At 41.2% G+C, this 21,686-nt stretch overlaps 1 protein-coding gene across 2 annotated transcripts; it reads left to right on the forward strand.

Moving 5' to 3' along the window:
- Positions 1 to 18: 18 nt before the first annotated feature.
- Positions 19 to 20,053, forward strand: ZNF131 (zinc finger protein 131). Of its 2 annotated transcripts, XM_075527006.1 has the most exons (8): positions 19 to 131; positions 3,714 to 3,852; positions 5,942 to 6,043; positions 6,919 to 7,063; positions 10,000 to 10,363; positions 10,466 to 10,688; positions 15,217 to 15,347; positions 17,917 to 20,053. In XM_075527006.1, the coding sequence occupies exons 2-8, from the start codon at positions 3,729 to 3,731 to the stop codon at positions 18,577 to 18,579; spliced, it is 1,752 nt and encodes a 583-aa protein (XP_075383121.1). In that variant the 5' UTR covers positions 19 to 131; positions 3,714 to 3,728; the 3' UTR covers positions 18,580 to 20,053. The 2 variants fall into 2 exon arrangements, with proteins under 2 accessions (XP_075383121.1, XP_075383120.1); XM_075527005.1 differs by having other exon boundaries at positions 10,000 to 10,688.
- Positions 20,054 to 21,686: the final 1,633 nt, after the last annotated feature.

The following is a 21,686-nucleotide window of genomic DNA, read 5'->3' on the forward strand; positions in this document are numbered from 1 at the left end:
CACTTCCTCCACGCGGTGCAGGCCGGGAATGCGAGTCGCGATTGGCCGGCGCCCGCCCCGCTTTCCAGCGTGCTGGAGAGCAGGAAGCGGTAACGGCGGAGCGGGCGCGGCGGGGCGAGGGGCTCCTCGCGGTGAGTACCTAGCGGAACCGCCTTCCCACCCCGCGGGGCGCCGCGCCGCCGGGGCGCGACCCGGCCGGGAATTGAAAAGGGATCGGTTTAATGCGCGCTTTGATGACGTAATAAGGACTAACGAGGCGGCCGCGCTGCCAAGCGCACGGCTCGGGCCGGCGCCAGCCGGGTCCCCTTCTCGGGGGCGCCCCCGTGGGATACTCGCGCCCGCTGGCGGTGGCCCGCGCCGCTCTCGGAGCGCCCGTGCCCGGCAGGCACTCGGCGCTGGCTAGGCCTTCCGCCTTCTCCCGCTCCTGGGACTCGGCGGGCGCTCATTGGCTCCTCCGCCTGGGGCGGCCTCTGCCGCCGCCTTGCGATTGGCGGCGGTCGCGCTGACTGCCATCAGCGCCCGCCAATGGGGCTGCGGCTGGGGTGCGGGTGGCTGTGGCTGGCCGCGAGGCGCGAGGGCTGAAGCCCGGGGGAGGCGCGCGCGGCCGCCGGCCGCTCGGCGGGGCGGGGCCTGCGGGGCTCGGCGGAGCCCTGGGCCGGCGGCCGTGGCCGTGGCCGTGGTGGCGGCGGCGGCGGTGGCGGCCCCTCGCGGCCGCCGGGGGCGGCGGGGGGCCTCTGCTGGCCGCCGGCAGCGCGGCCGCCGGCGTGTGGCTGGGAACGAGGCCTTGTCTGCGGCTGCGGGGCCGGAGGGGCTGGCTCGCGTCCGTGCTCTGCGGTTGTTATCGGTGAGGAAAAACAGGCAGCAAAGTGCACGGGAGGCTCTCGCTTCTGTGTCGCCTGGGAGCAACCACGGCTGTTGTCCACCAAACACCCCTCGGGTTCCCCTTCCCTGAGGTGGCTGCAGCGGGACGGCGGTAGTTTGGCCAGCGCTCCGTCTGCTCCTCCGGGTCATCTGCATTGCCGTAACGCTGCTCTGCCTGCCTGCCTGCCTTCGTGTACAATCCACGTAGGCAAAGAAAACAAATTGTAGTGCCTAAAATACGAGGAGTTCCTGTTGTAGTCCGGGAGGATAGTAACAATAAGATGGCTTCATTGGGGTAGATTTATAAAAACAGATGTACAAATGGTATGCGTGTCACATGAGATGCAGCCAGTGTTACAAGCTGATTAGGTTAAGTCGGTAGTTGACTGCGTCTTCCAAGAAAATCCAGGTAAACAGCTGAAGCAGTCCAGTTTCCGTCACTCGTTTATGAGCCTACTCATAGGTGGCAAGTTGGATCACTTCTGTCTGCCTTCCTTGGCTTCTTGGTTTTCTCTGAGGACTGTACCTTTCACTTCTTCCTCCAAAGTAGTCAAGCTCTTATTGAATGTATGCTGCTCTGTTGGACTTTTTTCTGCAATGTCACTGAGTTTTTAAAATGAGAATACTCAATGAATGCTGCAACTGCATTTAGATACACAATAAATTCACACTTTTTACTCGTTCTGTGTTAATTCATGACAATAAACTAGCTCTCATAAGTTGTATGTTTTCTCATTCATGTTTTTTAAGTGTTCTGAGAAAGACAAACTTTAAAATTTCTTAGATTTGGTGGGGGGAGGTTGCTCTATTATTTTGAGGGGGTTTTTTTCTAAGATATCCCTACAAACATTCAATTTGGAAGTAAATTGCATTTGGGTAGGTGGAAATCACGAGAGTTGAGGGTCAAAATTTTGTTTAACTTTTAGACAATTGTGCTTTTAACTGCAAGTCATCTGTCCTTTTATAATGAGTCAAAAATGGGCAAGAAGAATTAAACAGTGAAGTAAATGGCTGACAACTTCCCGTGTGAGACTGTGTGGAATACCAGATGACAGAAGAAAGGCAGGAGCTGCTGGTCATCTGTCTTAGACCCATCATTACAGATGAGGTGAAGTGAATGCAGCAGCAGCATCCGCTCCGTTCCACCTCACCTTCCCCCTTGCTCTCACAGGCTGGTCTCCTCTGTCCCCGTTGAGACTCTGATAGGTATTTCAGCATCTTCTTGGCAAAGCAGTGATAGCAGGTAGAGCTAAACTTCCATAAGCAGTTGCTTCTGTGCTTCTTTGTTCATGGTCTTGGCAAAATGACTTCTCCATGGGCCAGTTTTTCTGAAGTGCAAGAAAGAGGGTGTTTTGTGGTGAAAACAGGAATTCCACAATTTCCTTTACTTGATGTTTGTTAGTCATAACAAAATAACTTTGCTTTTCTCATAACCGGGTAATTCTCTCTACATCAAACGAACCCCATATACCCGTATGTGTGTTTGTTACAAGTGAGGTAGAATTCACACAGCTGCACAGGGGGGTTAGCAAGCGTGGTGGCATCAGCTCAGATGTGGCTAGTACACATAAGGAACACTTTTGGGCTCAAAACTTTCCAATCACATACACAGAAAATCTGCACCAGAAGTCAGGGAGCACCTGTTCTCTAGTTTCTTCTAGCACTCTGAAGAAAACTGCTTCTTTGCCACACCAGAAATTTCCATCTCTATATTCAGTGTTTGGTTTGATACTAGCTGCCCTCCTGACTTTCTTCCTTTTGTCCATGCTAAGTATAACAGTATAGTGAAGGGTATGTCTCAAATTCCTTTAAAACTCATTCAAGCCTAGTCAGAAACCACATGTTCTTCAAAGTGAGTTAGACTGTGAAAAGAAACAATGTTTCTGTGCTAACATGACTTTGAAATATCTTTGCTTTTTCTTTGGCATTCTCAGCGTGAGCCATGCGAATGTGGGAGTTGAAGATAAGTGCTGCTGCACAGATCTGAAGTCATTTTGCCTGGAGTTAATTTGTGAAATGCTTTCATTGCAGTGCTTGGACTCTCTCCCGAGGTTCTTTTGCATAAGCAGCAGACTAACATCTGTGTCTCCTCCACAGGCACAGAGTTCTGCTAAACCTCTAAAGGTCTGAGAACCTCTGCAACTCCCACCCCCAGCTATGTTTATTGTATACGTAAGGGAGGAAGGGCCATCAGATTACAAATGTATGTGTCTTTCAAAGGGCTAGCAAAGAATATTTCACCTTGCAGGGGGAGAAGTGTAAGTAGGTTGGGTGAATAAGGCGCTCTTTGCTCTTGGGTGTGACGGCACATTAAATCCCTGGCAACTCCTATATACTCAGAAGCTGAAAAGGGCTGCTTTATTACATCCTTATTTAAAGGAAGTAAACATCTTGTGTTCACTAGGTGCAAAATGTGACTTAAATATTAAAATTTTAAGAACTGTTCTTCCACCAAGTGGATTGGTGGAATTGCGAGAAGTAACAGTATAAAGGTTCTGACATTATGCTGCTGAGGTGCTGTTGAAGAGTTAACTGCAGAGATGTTACACCCTTGCAGTATTTGCTTTGAGGGAGGTGGGTCCCTGCTGAATCTGTAGAATAAAGAAATACACTTACCCACTTCGATTGTTTTTTCATGTGTATAAATAAGGCAATATTCCACCCATTAACCCTACCATTTCCTACCTGTCAGCTAAAATCAGGAAAACCTGTTGCCAAGACAGTTTAGTGTTTCTATTGGTTTTGTAGTTCCTGAAAAGTGCTAGTTAGTTCATGTTTGTATACTAACCTGACTGTGCATAGTATTTACTGAGTGCTGCAGTATTCATATTCTCATACCACATCTCTTGCAGACTAGCTCTTTTGCCATGGAAGCCGAAGAAACGATGGAATGTATCCAGGAATTCCCTGAACACTATAAAGTTATCTTGGATAGACTGAATGAACAACGTGAGCAGGACCAGTTTACAGATATCACTCTGATTGTCGATGGTACGTACAGGCCTGAGAACCAGTTGGTATACAGAGAATTCTGAGAAAGCTGTGCTGGGAAGCTGTTGGGTTTGTCACAGGTCAGCTGTCAAACTGGGCTGCTAACAAATTCTTAGTTCTGTACAAGTGTGTAAGTTGCTTGCAGAGTTTCATTTAAAATCTCGGGGTGAACAGAGTCTCCAGCAGTGATTAGTAATTTTGCTTCTGCTTTTCCAAACAAGGGGGTAAATATTTTTAGATAGAAGCCCACTTTGAAACTGCTGTGCTATATTTAACGTTTTGTCTAAGGATTTCCAAAACATTGTTAAAATATTTTTCCCTAACTTGAGCTTACTGTTTGCATGCAGAGAACTTGTACAAATACTGTGTTTAAACAAAAAAACCCCCACAAACAAACAAACAAAACAAAACAAAACAAAAACCCCAACACCTTGAAATAAGATTTACTTCTTGCTTCTCTGGTGTCCACCTACTATCTTAATATATAGTTAAAATAGGGTAGAAGCACTCACTTTTCTTTTTATATGTGTTCTGAGGACATAAGTACTAGTTTAAAAGGATGACAGAGGTATAAGTGCTTATTATCTCCTTAGAAAAAGTGGTGTCTGATAGATCACCTAAGATTGCTTCTTATCCCAAACATGTCTTAGAACAGATGAGCACTTCAAGGAAGATAGGCAGTGTCCACTAGGACAGACTTAACTAAAGGAGTACAACATGATCTTTAAAAGGATAGCAAGAACTCACTTGAAGTAAAAGGGTCTTACAGAGCTGTCGTGGTTTAACCCCAGCCGGCAGCCAAGCACCACGCAGCCGCTCGCTCACTTCCCCCCCCCCGGTGGGATGGGGGAGAGAATCGAAAGAGCAAAAGTAAGAAAACTCGTGGGTTGAGATAATAACAGTTTAATAATTGGAACAAAATAATAGTAATAATAATAATGAATTATAATGAGAGGGAAAAAAACAACGAGAGAGAGAGGAACAAAACCCAAGGGAGGGGAAAAAAAGGGAAAAAATATATATTAAAAAAAAAAAAAAACCAACCGCTCACCATCTGCCGACCGACGCCCAGCCAGTCCCCGAGCAGTGATCGCTACCCCCCAGCCAACTCCCCCCAGTTTATATACTGGGCATGACATCATATGGTATGGAATAGCCCTTTGGTCAGTTTGGATCAACTATCCTGGCTGTGCCCCCTCCCATTTCTTGGGCACCTGGCAGAGCATGGGGAGCTGAAGGGGGGAAAATCCTTGACCAATGTAAACACCGCTTAGCGACAGCCAAAACATCAGCATGTTATCAATATTATTCTTATACTAAAATCCAAAGCACAGCACTATACCGGCTACTAGGAAGAAAATTAACTCTATCCCAGCCGAAACCAGGACAAGAGCCTGGATTAGAAAAAAGTAAGCAAATTCAGAAAAAAATTACTCTTTAGGAATTGCTGTAGTTTCACTGACAGTGCTTGCACAAAACTTATCCTGAATATTTGTTCCTGCTCTGGTATTACCAAATCCATCTGTTGAGCTCAAAGCTGTTTTTGTGTGCAGCTGTGTAGTCGTAATCCATGTTGCTTCTGTTATCTCTGTCCCATGGAGCCTTATGAATGTTCATGCCTGCGCCAGGGAGAAGGCAACACAGTGATAGGGAATACACAGTCTGGAAACAGGAAGAACAGAGCAGAACTGCTTCTGTTCTGCAGAGGTGTTTATACTGGCAGAAGTGGTGATAAAATAAGAGCAACAGAAGGCTATAAGAGCAACAGAAAACAAGGATAACCTGGATAAAACCTGAGAGCTGAGCACAAGACATACAGGAAAAAGTTTACATAGGAATTTCCCATAACTTACATGCCTGAAAAGGGAAACACTGGAGTGAGTGAGTCCTCCAGCTGATTGAGTTGCAGAGCTTCAGCAAGGGTCTGCATGAGATGGGACAGGCTAGCTGCAATAGTATCCCATGTTACAAGGAGACATAGTAAGTGACTATATGCTGCTGGAATAGGTTTGTAGGCTGGGTGGTCTTTTTTCTGCATCTGCACTATGAGGAAGGTTATCTAATCCAAATTTTTTGTCTGTCTTTGTAGGTCACCATTTCAAAGCTCATAAGGCTGTTCTTGCTGCCTGTAGCCAGTTCTTCTACAAATTCTTCCAAGATTTCACTCAGGAGCCCTTGGTGGAGATTGAAGGTAATCTGATTTGTGCAGATAAAAACTTTCAGAGTTGTATGCCCAAGCTGGAAATGAATGTAGTATCCTTGGTACGGGCTTACGTACGTGCTTGGTCATATCGATTAGCTTTCTGGATCTCAGCTCTTGAGTTGTTCTGAGGCAGCTACCACCACTGGAAAAAAACTTCCCCTGAAGAAAAATTAAAAAGAAAAAGAACAGTGTTGAATTAAATCTTTTGAAAGGGAAAGTGTGAGGTTCTGTGGGTGGTTTTTTCCTTTTTTCTTTTTTCCTCCCCCCCTTCCTCCATGGCTAATGGAGGTCAGGCAGACCCTGTATGTTTTCAGGACTAGCAGTTTTTAGGTTTTTATGTTTTAGTTTTTAGGTTTTTGTGGTTTTAGGACTAGCAGCAATCTTTTCCCTGACAACAGCCATTCTGGTCAGATGAAAAAGGCTGCCAGTGATGGCCAATGGCAGATGCCCTGGCTGGGATACAAGAACAGGATAGACGTGGAGCAATATTTACCTGGTAGGCAGGGAGCAAATTCGTGGAGCAATATTTCAGCCTCCAGTAACTTGCTGCTCAGAGGTCTCTTGAGAGAGGGATTGTATTTTTGTGTTTAAATCTATACTTTTTATTATTCAAACAACTTTTTGTCCATCTTATCCTTCCTTTTATCTTTGTCATGGCATAACTCTCTAGTTGTTCCAGATTCACATGTTTCTATAGTAGACTTTTTATTCCAACTTGAGCCTTTTAAGGGTGTAATCTTCATGAAACTGGCAGCTACAGTACTGTGAGCAAAATGGGGAGCAGGCAAGTGTGCAAGATTCATCAGATAGATCAGACTGAGGAATTGCTAAAAGAAACTATTGTTTTTCTTGCCTGTATACAGGTGTAAGTAACATGGCATTTCGTCACCTAATTGAGTTCACCTACACAGCGAAACTAATGGTCCAAGGTGAGGAAGAAGCAAATGATGTTTGGAAAGCAGCTGAGTATCTACAGATGTTAGAAGCGATCAAAGCACTTGAAATCAGGTAAGCACATAAGCCTCTTTTTCTTCCCAACACTGAAATGTAGAGTCACAAGAATCCTTTTATAAGAGCTGGCAGCCAGTATTTTGCAGTGCTGTTCCTTATCCTGGAACCTCCTAAACTTGTGTGGGACCATATGCTCTTCTACTATAAGGTATGGGTCAGAATTATACGGGCTGAAAAATTAATGTCACGTTCTTTGGGCTGGAACTCGATGCCAAGTGATATGGCTGGTAAATGTTGCAGACATTGTAGGGCTGTGACTTTGTGGTAACTAACACCAGATCTCTGTGCTATCTGACTGCCCACACCAACAGCTGGGTGTACAGTGACGATGTGCCTCAGGTAATTAGACCACATTAACAGGCTTGTGCTAGTGTTTTGATTTCATGCAGCTCTCTGCTATTTCTAAGACAATAAGCAGTGATCTTAAAACTTCTTGCTGCAAAATTAACCTCTCAAATGTCTTGAATGAATGTAACTGTTATAATGAGTTTTATATGGGATCAATACTTAATCAAATGTTGCTGTGGCACCTTTTATCCAGTACCAGGAACTGTACTCCATTGTCAAACTCCAACCTGAGAAAAGCAGGTGCCAGTCCCATCATGTTTTCTTCCCCTTCCTTCCCTTTCACTTTCACAAAGTGCTGTCATGTTCTCATTCCGTCTGCATGCTACACCGTTCTGCCAGCATGAAGCAGAGGGAGCGGCAATAAATGCTTCCAGCATTACGGTTATTCTTGCTTTCTCTTCTAGACCTGCTGAAAGGTCTTTGCATTCAGGCTAAGGAAAAAATGTTGCTTCCTTTTTGTCTTCCCTTAGACACATTAGCCAAGAAGAGTGGCATCAGCCCCACATTCCTCTAGTAGCCAGCTAACATTTTGTTCAAAAAAACCCTCCATGACATGATACACAGGAAACTTGGTTTTCAACATCAGCATTTATTTCTGAGTTAACTTATTCCGTGCTTATTCTGTGGATTGGCAGTAGACCTGAATAAGTATGTAATTTTTTTTTTAATAGGAAAAATACAGGATTGTGCATTTCTAGTCCTACCTTCCAACCCCACAAAAACCCTTTTTTGACATTATTAACATTAAGCATGCTACCACAAAAGATTTTTTTTTTAAATTCAGGAAGAAAAAGCAGACCTCAGCTGTCTGCTTGAAGAATTTAAAAGAAATTTGAAACTGAAAATGTATGTTCTAATCAGTATCACTTTGAGTCAGTGTACACTGGTAGAGCTGTTGAACCAGGATTCAGATCCATCCATCAAGCTAAACTGTCCAGCCTGCAATTATTTCCCACTATTGTATAACGTAATGCATTTGTTGATTATGCATCACTAGTAAATATGGTAATTCTTATGTTACAAGGAAACAAACGTTTTGCTTAATGAACACACATGCAAGCCTGTCTATTGTTAGAGTTAGTTCCATTGTTCCTAGATTTTGAAAAGTTTTTTGTAGGGGTTTGATTTGGTTTGGGATTTTTTTGGTTAGAAAGACAATCAGTCTCTGTTTTCTCCTCCACAGTAAGAGGGGGAAGAATTGCAATACAGTGCTTCAGTCAGAGCTTTGACTGAAAGGGGTAAGCTTCAGAAACTTCAGCTGAAGTAGAGATGATTATAGAACTATTTGTATAATGCATCAGAGTTGCATGTCGCATAATCTAGACTAGAAACAAAACAACTAGCTGTTATTCCTTAAATTGCAGTTGTGTGTGTGTATCCCCCATTCAAAGTTTCACCCAATGTGGTCAAGGACAGTAGTCTCCTTTGCTAAGCAGATTATTCTCCTGGTACATGATCCTGGAGCTCTTTGCAGTAATGTGCAAGGTCACTGTCACCTTCTAGACATCAGAAATCTAGGCTAGATGAAACTGTAAGTTTAGCTCCTCTGTCTTCCTGTGTCTGAGTAGAGTAAGGTTCAATTTAATGTATCCTGCATTAGATCGTTAGCCACACATCTCTGACATATGACTTACAGATACTGGATGAAGGCTTATCTCTCCTATTACTAGAAAATGTGAAAGTGATAGGGAGTAGGTTACATGAAAGGATTCATCAGGCTGCAAAGGAAGGTAAAAGCACAGCTTACTCCTGTCAGTCTGATTTGAGGGGAAGATAGCCACTCATTTTTGAAACTGATAATCAGTAGTAAAACCTCCAGCACATAAGTGTTCTGGATGATCTTGGGCGTGTGACTTGAAAGCACTGGCCCACTCAGCTCTGTCTGTGTTTGAGATGGCATACTATCCCTGACATCTTGGAGGAAGGGGGTTGTGTGTGTATGATGCAGGGAGAACAGCAACAGAGCTGGGGGTTGCGTTTAAGCCCAGAAAATTAAACTAGAATACTCTTTCTACATCACAGTGGCTTTTATTTTTACCTCAGCTGTTAGCTGCGTGCTTTCCTGAAGTACGAGATGTTGTAATAATCATTGTGCGAAGTCACAGCTGTAGAGTTTTCTAACAAGCTGTAAGCACTGCAGGCAATTGCACAGACTCCAGAGCTTAAGAGGTGAACAGCGTAGGAAGGCCTTGAATCTTATTTCTGAGTAGGCAGACCAAAGAACTCCTTCCTTCAGGGAAGTTTTCTTTCCAAGTGCGGAATTTTGCAAGTTTCTTAGATCAATCTATGTCATTAGGTCTGGCCTTTCTTCTTGATAGGTGCTTTGTATCATTCAAGAGAGCTATTTAAAACACTTCAGTAGCCTTATGTCAAAGGCTCTGCAGCTTTCAACATGCTATTTTACAGCTCTAAGGAGTATAGATTAAGGACAAACTAGCTTCTGACATGAGCACAGATCATTCATTCATCATTCAGCTTCTTTAAGAAACAGCTAGAGAGTGTTGGAGGCAGAAGCTCAGTCTTAGGAAGGAATTTTTATGTCAGTGCTTATGGATCTTAACCATGTTTATGCAAATGCTTTACAGGAACAAAGAAAATCCATCACCCTTAGAAACAAATCAAGCACAAGGTAAAAATAAACCAAAAAAGAGGAAGATAGCTGAAACCTCTAATGTTATCACAGAAACACTGCCATCTGCAGAATCGGAGCCTGTTGAAATTGAGGTTGAGATTGCTGAAGGGACAATTGAAGTGGAGGATGACAGCATTGAAACACTTGAAGAAGTAGCTTCTGCAGAGCAATCCATAAAGTACATACAGACAACGGGTACATCAGATGAATCTGCTTTGGCTCTTTTGGCAGATATCACCAGCAAGTATCGTCAGGGAGAGAGAAAATGCCAGATCCAAGAAGAAGGTGATAGTGCAACTGATCCCTCATGCAAACAGGTAGAAGGTATTGAAATTGTGGAACTTCAGCTGTCACACATGAACAATTTATTCCACTGTGAGAAATGTAACCGTTCGTTTAAATTGTTTTACCATTTTAAGGAACACATGAAAACACACTCTACTGAGAGTTACAAGTGTGACATATGCAATAAAAGGTACCTACGAGAGAGTGCTTTGAAACAGCACCTCACCTGTTACCACCTTGATGAAGGTGGTGCCAGCAAGAAGCAAAGGCCTGGCAAAAAAATACATGTATGCCAGTACTGTGATAAGCAGTTTGACCACTTTGGACATTTTAAAGAGCACCTCCGGAAGCACACAGGTAAGAGTACTGCTGTAGTCCTGTCCTTGTGGCCTTGGCTCTAGCATGTTGGGGTTTTGCATGTTTTGGGGAAATAGAGAATATGCTGAAGAGAACATGTGAGTCCTGAGTGCTAGAAATACTTGGCTTCTAGTTACAACTAAAATGCTGGTTTGTCTTTTTGTATGTTCGTTTGTTTTGTTTTCCATTGATGTAAACTTTTGAGGGATTGAGGTGGTTAAAAATAGGCACCTAAAACCAGAAAGAACTAATGAAGCTTCTCTCTCAAGTCTATTAAACCTTAAAGATTTTTTCAAAATAATTTCTTAAGGCATGTTTCCTTCTTCAAAAGTACGAAACTGAGGAGCTACTTTTATTTTCACAATTCTACTAGTAAATGTTTCTGTTGAAATATGATCTGAACTGTGAGCTTCTCAGTGGAATACAGTTTAGAGGGTTTCTTTATCTAACAGAACTTCCGAGCAAATGCCTATTAATGCATTAGGCATAAAATACCCCCTAACAATTCTCTCTTGTACCATCTTGTTTGGAAAGTTTCACCCTTGCTCTTGACATCTCATCTATGATTTGATTTTTCTTTGTTAATTAACACAGCAAAACATTTCTGTGGCTATAGTACACGTTTTTTTACTGTGAAATCTGCCTCTTTGAAATCTGGATAGCATTTTTTGAGTACAAAATGACTTGTGCTCCTTCTTTCTTTTTTATAATATGGGAGGTTAAGATGCTACTTCTTCACCTCACTGAGAAGTCTACTATTGGAACAGGTACTAAGCATTATACAGTTAACTCTGAATGTAAAATATATGTGGTCCTGATCTTCCAGGTGTTTTTGTTTAATATGTCAGTCATGAGTCATCAGTAAGAATTAAATGGAGGGTAGCAGCCCTATTTCTTTCATAGCTTCTTATTGTTGTTAAAGCCTTTTAATTCGAATTTCTTTGTATCTGTGTATGGGACTGCTGAGTATTGATATATGACACTGTGTCCAGTCTATTCCAAATAGCCCCTTAAAAGTTCTGTTTATAAACAGTCTTTGGCAAATCTTTATCCCCTGTGAAGCAGGGAGTGTTTCTCCATTATGAGCAATCCAAATACAAGCTACTTAACAAAAGTCTTTTCAGAGAAAAGTTTGTGGCAGATTAACAGAGTAATCCAAATATCACAATATGTTGGTTGCTGTTGCAACAAAGGATTTTTGGGGACAAAGCAATTTAGCATATCACAGGAGGTACAGAGTACTTTCTAAATAGATGTTCATATAACAAGTATAATGCATGGAATCTAATTACTTCAGGTTTAGCATTTCAAAAGCGTTAAGCTTAAAATCAAAACAGATACTACCATTTAGCTGTGGTCTCCTAAGGTCAATGGAAAAGCTCCCATTCAGCCAAAGGCTTTCTAAGTTCTGAATTCTGTATAGCACTGGTTGAATGCTAAAATGAAATTAAAAGGCCTGGGAGAAAATGTCGTAGGAAAACTTGACCCTGTTGCTGCTTAATCACAACACCAGCAATAACATGAAAACAGCAATTGAGGCAGAAATAAACACCTTATCAATGTTGGTAATTCTTTTTTATGTAGAAATTTGACATTACCAATGGCTATTATCTTTGTCTCAATAAAAGAAAGGAAGGAAATCCATGGATTTTCTTTCTCACTCATGCATACAGTGCCTTAAGCAGCTTCTGAATCTCTGAAAAAATACCTCAAAAATGTCTGGCATGTCCTGTAACTCTGAAAGTATTAACAAAGTCATCTCCAGAACTTATAAAGAGGGAGGGGGGTTGGTCTGATCTAATTATTATCTTTTTCCCCTTTATGAGAATGGATGAGATTTCATTTTCTAATTGTAAGTAACGCACAGGACGAATTCTGCAAGGCTGTAGTTAAGTAATGTATATCTGTTGAGTTCAATAGCTCTAATTTGTCTTACACAAGAAGAGCAATTTCCTCATACAGAAACCAATCTTAGAATGAAGCTACTCCTCTCAATATGCTGGTCTAATCCTGATATTTTGCAAAGCTTATATTCCCTAGCAGAAAGAGACACTGACCAGCTTTGATTCCCTCTGATTTTACTGGAAATTTTGACTGCTGAATATTTCTCAAAGTTAGGCCCTTCTTGATTATTCTTTTTCTTCTTTTCCTTTTATGGAGAGTGCGTGTGCTCACATGAATGAAGGTGGAAGTGAAGGAGTCGTTATGTGCTCCAGGCAGCTAAATTAATCTGCCCATGTCTCAAAACCCTGTAACTGAAGTAATTTGTATACAGACTTCTTAGGAAAAATTAATCAAGGTCTTCACCATTCTTGGTAAATCTAAAATATGTTTTACAGGAAGTGTACATTGAAATAACATCTTCCATAGGAGTGAGTAAATGGACTCTATTTACATACCTTGGATAAATGATCCCAAGAAGTTCATTTGATAGATGCCTGCCTTTGGTGTGTTTGTGGCAAAAAATAATAAGTAGGTTTACTATTTCTCTCTAAACCCAATCTAAATAATGATATGGTAGCTTTATGGTTATGGTTGAATTCCCTGGTATTTCTTACATATTAGGCAAATAAAAGTCACTGTGTTAGTTGTTGTGAGTTTCTTTGGGTTAAAAAAATACTCATTTGGGGCAGTCTCTTTCCTGTGACTGTCGGATTGTAAAGGACCAGCACAATATTGGACGATCTCTGGCCAGAATTTCCGTCCTGTGAGTGAGTTACGATTGGCAAGTGAAATCTCATCCATTCTCATAAATGGAGAAAAAGATAATCATTAGATCAGGCCAAAACCCTCCCTCTCTCTAAAATCTCACTTAGATGAGACTAGACTCACAGTTGGATGACACACAGGGGAGGAGAAGCGAGTTGTCACCTTTACCAAAGGAGTTTAGCCCCCAGCTCGCCAGTGTGTTTCTCAGAGAAGGAAGAGGAGAGAAGGCAGTTGGCATGCTCTCTCTGTTTTGCATCACTGCTGTGACTGGTGCAGCCCAGGTCACAGCGCTGATTTGCACTGTGCAAGAAGTCACACAATGTCTTTTGGCCTTTGGATATTGCCACCATTGTCTTTGAATTGTCACTTTCAGCAGAATATGTTGGACATTACTGAAGAATTTGAGAAGAATAGAATATATCTGTTGCTGACTGGTGCCTTGCTCCAAGTAACTAAATGTGACCAGATCACAGGGCAGGTGAAGGTCTGTGGTGTGAGTTTTGCTCTGTAGTATCCATTGGTTGCTTGGCCACAGTCCATGATTTTTGACCTGCAAGACTGATGGCAGCTCAGCATTCTGTGCATTACCTGTACAACAGTCTCCAAAAACATAGCATTTTATAACCATTAAGGGGGATGTTGCCACCATTTAATGTTTTTCTGTAGCCTTTAGGTGTGTAAGTGAGAATTATAGGCTACTTCTGGATTTCTTTTGAAAAGCTAATTAGGTACTTTTGAATATCTTTATTTCTGAAAATACGGGTTTATTGGCTTTCCATCTCAACAGTCAATAACTACTGCATTCCTGAAAATGCAGCCTTTTAAACTAGCTAGGATAGATTCTTATGTTATTCACTGAAATGTCTCAGCCTCTTTTGGAGTTAATTCAGCCATTTGTTTCAGTGGTGATGTTGGTGTCAGTACCTTCGCAGATTAATTATCAGACTTTCAGAAGAAACACACTGTTCCTAATTTTTGGTACTTTAATTTCCTTTAATTTCGTTGTGTTTGTGCATGATGAAAATAATAAACAGAGACACCAGTCGTTCTTTGTCATCTACTTGATGACAGTAATAACAATATACTGCTTTGGATGAAAAAGAGAAAATGACTAGTTTTCAGCCTCTCCTGCTGTTGTCCTTAGCTGGCTTGTGTTTGGTACCAGGTTTGAAATGAAGTGGCCAAACTGAAGGGAATTTTTATCTTGCTTGTGCCCATTTATGTCCCTCTGTGCTTTCTCTTCACTGTATTTTTGTGGGGAGGGGGTGTGTGTTTGCTTGTTTGTTTGTTTTAATACTGATGCATCATTATTTCGTGGTCATTCCATGCCAACTTCTTTTTCTGGAGCTCAGTTTCAGTTCTCAAGCATAAGCTGTTATTGTTCTTGAAAATAAAACTTTGTATTATTTAAATACTTCCTTCTTTAATGTGTCACTTTGTATATTTACTGATGTTGATTCTTTAATTGTAAATATTACCAGATTAAAAGAGAGAAATAGCTGCTATTTCTTTAAGGTATTTCATCAGAATAGTAATCTAATTTCTATAAAAACCCAAATGTACCTTAAATGATACTGGTAATTGTTACATTGGTTTTTTTCTAAATGAGAGTTACAACTCCACATTAGGTTTTTGCCTTTTTATTTACATAAATAAAGTTTACATAGAATGTCTTTCTCTTCTGTAGAATAATCCAGTTGGCCACGTCTTTACAGCATATTTATCAACCTACAGAAAAGGGAGAGAGGGGAAGAAGAGAGAGCTGAGACAAAACTGGCTGGTTTTATACACTTACAAATCCCTGTATCTGTCTTAACAGGTGAAAAACCATTTGAATGTCCAAACTGCCATGAACGTTTTGCTAGGAATAGCACGCTCAAATGTCACCTGACAGCCTGTCAGTCTGGAGCTGGAGCTAAAAAGGGAAGAAAGAAGCTGTATGAATGTCAGGTGGGTAATTGAAGTAGCAGAGTCTGAGGCTAGATACCTCCTTCCTGTGCTGAGGGAGTGTGGGAGTGCTGAGCAGGAAAGGCAACGAGAGTGGTCTTATGTCTCCAAGAGCTACTTTTAGTAAAATAAATATAAGGGTTGCATTCAACCATAACATGCAGATAAATTCTTGTATCTAAATCGTTCTATTTAAAGTATGGAATTACTGATATGGACCCTCATAATATTTATAATCAGAGAGATTCTTATGGGTAGGTAAGTGTTCATCTGCATTTTACTGATCTTTCTGCTTCCTTTTCAAGGTTCTTGATGCACTGACCTAGGCCTTTCCTGCTTGTGAGCATGCTTCACTAAAGTCCAGAACACAAAGTACTATTTTATCTCCTATTTTATTGTTCTTCTGTTTGATACCCAATATATTGACTTTGTCTGGAAAGTCATTCCAATGTATGATGACAATCTGTGATATCTTTTAAGCAAGTATAAATGCTGTAGATGGATAGCTAGGGTACTTGGTCACTATTTGTAACTGGCATTTGAAAACCTGTTCAGGTAAGTCTTACATAGCTTTTAAAAGCTGATTCTGAAAAGCTAGAAAATACAAGAGCTGAGGTTAGTTGTAGCATTTTTATTTGCCATTTTGCTGCCCCGCTGCTGTGACAGTCTCAAATAAGAACATACTTCTTTTTCTCCCTTTCTCTCTCTCTCTCGCACACTCACTTGCACGCTCTTGCTCACATGTGCTGGCTCGTGTTCTCTCTCGTGCGCCTTCACCCGCTTTCTCTCCCCCCCGCCCCTTCCCTTAAGGCTCTCACCTTATTCAGTTCACAGAATAGCTGTGGTTTGAGGTTAAATTGGGTTGTGTAGTGAAGAAAACTGCTGGATATCGGCTTTATTTGTTCCAAAAGAGAGAGTGATCTTATACACAGAAAGTATTGAATACTGGAGGAGATGAATTAATTTTGTGTTGCTAATCAAATAATTTAATCAGAAGTTTCACTGATGCTGTTGCATCATTTAGTTGTTATGCTAGTCTGAAGTTAATTCTTGGGAGCATACCTTTGTCTTATTAAGTTTGTTCTGAATATGAGAATTACTGTATAACACAAAGTTGTACGTAATAGCTTCATTGAACATATTGTTTTGTCTTTGTGACCCTTCGGTCTAATCACTTGGTGTCATAGCTTTCTCTTTCTAAATTGATACCATATCCTCTCACAGATGTTGTGAATGTGGATTAGAGTTTCTTCAGCCCACGGAAACTACAGCAATTCTTGGATAAATTTTTCTTGAATTTTTTTCTCTCTTTAGAACTAAATTTGAATAGTGTTCAATAAATAAATCTTGGCTCACCGAACAAAGAGGAGAAAACAAAATTGTGCTTCCTTGATGAGCACTTTCGGTGCTCTTCAGTGTCTGCCTTGAGTACTGAATTAGGTTCCAAATGGCAGGAACAATAATTATGTGCTTGGGCATTACCGAGTCATTACCTTTATGTCTGACTAAGTAATTTTGAGTGCTTATCTATAAGGTTAGTATCTTAAGAAGCATATGTGCAACTTCTTTCTAAAGTGTGAGCCTAGGGGAAAAAAAGCATGGCACTAGCATCACAAACCCATTTTAACAGATTTCAACAGCAAAATGGAGATATTTAGCTCCTCTACACAGACCTGTTCTTGAGTTAATCCCTGTGACATACTCCATCATCCTTCTGTGCTGTTGCTGAAAATTATGAGGAGATGGAACATCCTGTTTCAAAACTGTTTGCCAGCAGTGAAGGGGTGTTGAAGCAAAGACTCCTGATCCTGTTTCTTTACTCCGAGCCTGACTCTACCCTACTCTTCTCTCTCTTCTACCCTGGCACCTCATTCATTTCTGCAGTTTCTGTGACACAGAACTCCCTTCAGTGCCAGCTGAAGGGAAGGAAGTGTGCTCATGTGCTTTGTGAAAATAGTGTGTCTGCAGTTGAGGCAGTACTTTTAGCTGGAAGAGAATTAAAGGGATGGAGTTTTAAGAGAGTTTTATCTGCTGAAATCACTCAAGAGTTTTTTTGAAATGGTAAAATGGGAGAGTTCAGTCCAGCCAGTTAAACCTCACGATGCCGTGAGCAAATGAAAGCTGGTAAGGAGAAGTTGGCTAGTAGTACTGCATCTAGAACTTCAGTAAAAGGACAGTTTGTATTACACTTTCATTGTACAGTATACTTACATAAATAGCTTTCCACCCAAAACTCTAGCACCAGGCATTTATTGGGGCATGATACTGTATGTGAATTTCACATAAGGTTAAAATAGGAAAACTTTCAAATGCTGTACTGACTCATAAATTTTGTAGGTATCCTGTGTGTGCACAACTCAAAGTAGCATACTGTTTCTTAAAAAGAAATAAATAAATACCAGGTCTGGTCTTCTGTTCACCTGAAGCTGACTTCTCAGCTTTTACCTCTAACGTATATATTTTTTAATCCAAGTAGCAAGAAGCTACACTATGTGAAGCCATGATCTGAAATAGGCACTACACTTTCATATTTCTGTTGGCACTGTTTAACATACGGTATCTTTTGTTTCAGGTTTGTAACAGCGTGTTTAACAGCTGGGATCAATTCAAAGATCACTTGGTAATACACACTGGTGACAAGCCCAACCACTGTACCTTATGTGATTTGTGGTTTATGCAAGGCAGTGAGCTGAGAAGGCATCTCAAAGAAATGCACAATATTTCAGAACGAATAGTGACAGAAGAGGTTCTTCCAGTGGAAGCTGTGGAGGCTGAACCAGTAACATCAATGACTATAATAGAACAAGTGGAGCAAGTCCATGTCCTACCAGTAATTCAGGTACAAGTGGACCCTGCACAGGTAACTGTGGAACAGATGCACCAAGATCTCATACAGGACAACCAAGTGAAAGGCACACAGATAGATGAACTGCAAGAACAAGTACAAATTAGTTACTTGGAAGTTGAACACATTCAGACTGAACAAGGTGCTGAAGTTCACGTGGAGCAGTTACATGTTGAGCATGTAAATCAAATACAGATGGAAGAAGTACAGGCAGAACTTATAGATGGAACAGACCTTGAACAAGTAGAATATGAAAGTGTTGATCAAGGAGAAGCAGAAGAAAAGGAACCTAATCAAGTGGATGATGCAGATAAGGAAGGTCATGAACAAGCTGAAGACTTAAAAACTCAACAATTAGTGGACACGCAGAATGAAAAGGTGGATGACTAGGACAAACAACCACACTGTGCAGGCTTAGGATTGAATACCCAATTATTTTTGTTAACTTTTACATTGGTTTTTGAACCGTCAGTGATCACCCTTCCAATATGCTGTCCTTAGGAAGCTGGACAAGTGGACCAAAATTAGCTTTCTTCATGTACAACTAAACTTCTCTCATATGTGAAAAATAACTTCCCCATTCATGTAATACCATGAAACAGAACCTACCACAGACACGGACAGCTTTGTGAGGATTTTAATAATGAATAGCTTGTATCATTGTTACACCATCCCTGGGTATATGTAAGAGTAACTTCACCTCTTTTCCTCTTGCAATAGAAGCAAACTCTTGTTACAGATTTGCAGCATGTCTGTGGCAGAAGAATCAGTGAAATCTGGTGGGTTCTATTGTAAGTGGCCAATTGGGTACCCGTGAATTTTTGGATCAGACTGTTTGCTGTATCCTAACAGCAGTCCCTAACTTTCAGGCTGGGGAAAAAACATTGTTGCTGGAGGTCTCTGAGCACAAAAATCCTGTGCCTTTTCAACACTGACTGGTTAAATTTCCATAAAGTTCCTAGAGTGTTCAAGAGCCTAGTTCAGTAAAAGGCAATGTAGGTAATGTTATAGCGCTTTATATTTTTGCTTAAAATTGTCAGCTACTGATTTTTTTTTTTTTTTTTGCATTAAATTTAGAGGCGGGGGGCTGAGGGAGGAAACAGATTCCAGGTGGAGGCAGCAGGAGACTCTAAAACGGATAGTTTAAAATAGGAAGAGCACAGTAGAATCTGTGGTAAACATGAGCTGGAAGAAAGCTACCAGCAGACTCTTCTTTTATAAATTGTCATTTTTGAAAATGAATATGTTTAAACATAAATATAGAGCATACTTGTCTATATGGTATCAGGTTCCTGGTTTTTTGAAACGAAATTCTGACACTTGACACAAAGATGTGCTGAACATAAAAGTAAAAGCCATAGGTATGAGTGCTAAACTGTGGATTGAAAAGTAGGACTGTAAATAATTTAATCAATATTAGACAATAAAACAATACCAACCATGACATGTCGCGTTATTTGTTTCATCCAATAAATTAGGAACAACTGAGTGACCTGCAGTTACAGTGCGAGCTCCCAGTGGTAAGAATCAATCTCATTTTTAATAAGATTTATAGCTCTTTATTGTAGAATTAGATTTGTTTAGAAAATACTAGTTCTATGTTCAAGGATGCTAAGGACTTCTAATTCTCAATTATTGTCTTGAGATTAGAGGTGCTCCACACTTCTGAAAAACTTTCTTTTCAAAGCCTTAACTGAAGGGAGGAATTTTTGTAAGGATGTTCCCTAATGTTCTTGGTAATCCTGTAGATATTAGTTAAAATCAGGCATTTCTATTCAGTCTTCACCAAATGCAGATTTATTTCCTGGGATTTGTGCTTTTATTTAGTCTCGTTCAAAATTATTCTTGTGTTTCATCATAGCCTTTGAGAAACTGTTGCAAAACAAACATGCATCTCAATTAAAATTTTGAAAAAATTGATTAATGTTACTTGCATTCTTTTTTATGATGTTTTGTGTTTTCTGAGATGCAAGTAATACGTGAAGAGATTCTGTGCAGAGGGAAGAATGTGGCCCAATGTTACTCATGAAAGTAAAAGTTGGCGATTGTATTTATACCTGGCTTCTGATAAGAAGCTCATCTTTTGATAACATGGAGGGGACAGGCCTGCTTGCTTAGCTGCATGACTCTAATTTTTTGGGTATTTGTACAGATAGACACAAGGTCTGTGTCTGTGGAATTAAAGGAATGATCTGGCTGTGTGTCTAACCAATGAAACTGGCTTTTGGGTAATTGAAGTCCAATGTAAGTTGAGCAGTTATGTGGTATTGGTAGCAGGGCTGTGGTTTGGTAAGCACAGTTGGGCTATTTCTTTGTTCTGTTTGATCTCCCCTTTTCAATACCAGTTCACAAACTTGGTAGGAGAGAAACGATGCTCTGTTGTTGCACCCAGTGCTGCCCCATCCAGACTCCTGCCGAGCCTGGGTGGGAGCATGGTGGGACCTCGCTCTGAGGGACCAGGCAAAAGGCTCTCTCCAAGTAATCGCTCCTCTAGAGAGCGTTTCCCTTTGCAACACCCTCTTCTCTATAATTTCCTTCCCAAATGTCTGAAGCCCAAATTGCTCCCACCGCTGGAGTCCCTCATGCCTCCTTAGTGCAATAGCTGATACTGGGAGAGGGAGGATTGATGGAGGAGTCAGAAGGTCTGGCTGCTCTCTCTAACGGCCACGCTTGCAATCATTTTTCTGCCCCAAATGTCTGTATAGACACACAGACCTCTCTATTACCTGTGCACCATTGGAGGAGTTCTTCCCTCTAAATACATATATACTGCTGGTCCCCAGAGCCCTGTGTCATGCACGTACTGGTCTGTAGCTTGCAATGGGGCGGCACGTGGGGGGAATGCTTGAACTTATGCCAGATGAAACTAATCAGCTAAAGCAGTAGGGTCTAGGCAATAAGAAATGGAAAAGCGAGAATGAACAAATACCCATGTCTGAGTATAAAATAAAACTGAGCATCAAATTGAGACCGAGGCTAGAGGAAGACTTGTAGATTTATATGTGGTATTCATGAAAGGCCATAGGCTATTTCTGAAAATAGAGCAAGGAGGGGAAAGGGAGCTGATCAGTAGTTTGAGAGATGCTGTTATTCAGGCACTACGAGAAAGGGCTAGCTGCCTTTTTTTTTTTTTTTTCTTTGAAAACAGTCTTCCTGAGCCAAAGCATGTTTCATCTGCAGGCTTATGAGGATGAAATTGGATGTCGGTCCTGCGTGAAGTGGTTGCTAGAGGAGGATCGTGCAGCCTCTGCTTTGTTTCGCCTGCCTGCAGTGCAACTTTTAATTAGCTAATGGTGCAGAATATGGTACTCTCTTACACAAATTTTGTAACTTAGTATTATTTCCAGCAAGAAAAAGTTTATAATAGATGTTTAACTTGGTTGCTTATTTTTAAGGGTTGAAGTATCTCTTCCACAGGGACTACCATGAAAATGTGACATGCAGTTAGATTTTTGTTGTTGTTGTTGTTAAACTGTAGCATTTGCTGCTAGCAAAGA

The sequence above is a fragment of the Mycteria americana genome, chromosome Z (assembly GCF_035582795.1).
Source record: "Mycteria americana isolate JAX WOST 10 ecotype Jacksonville Zoo and Gardens chromosome Z, USCA_MyAme_1.0, whole genome shotgun sequence".
NCBI lineage: Eukaryota > Metazoa > Chordata > Aves > Ciconiiformes > Ciconiidae > Mycteria > Mycteria americana.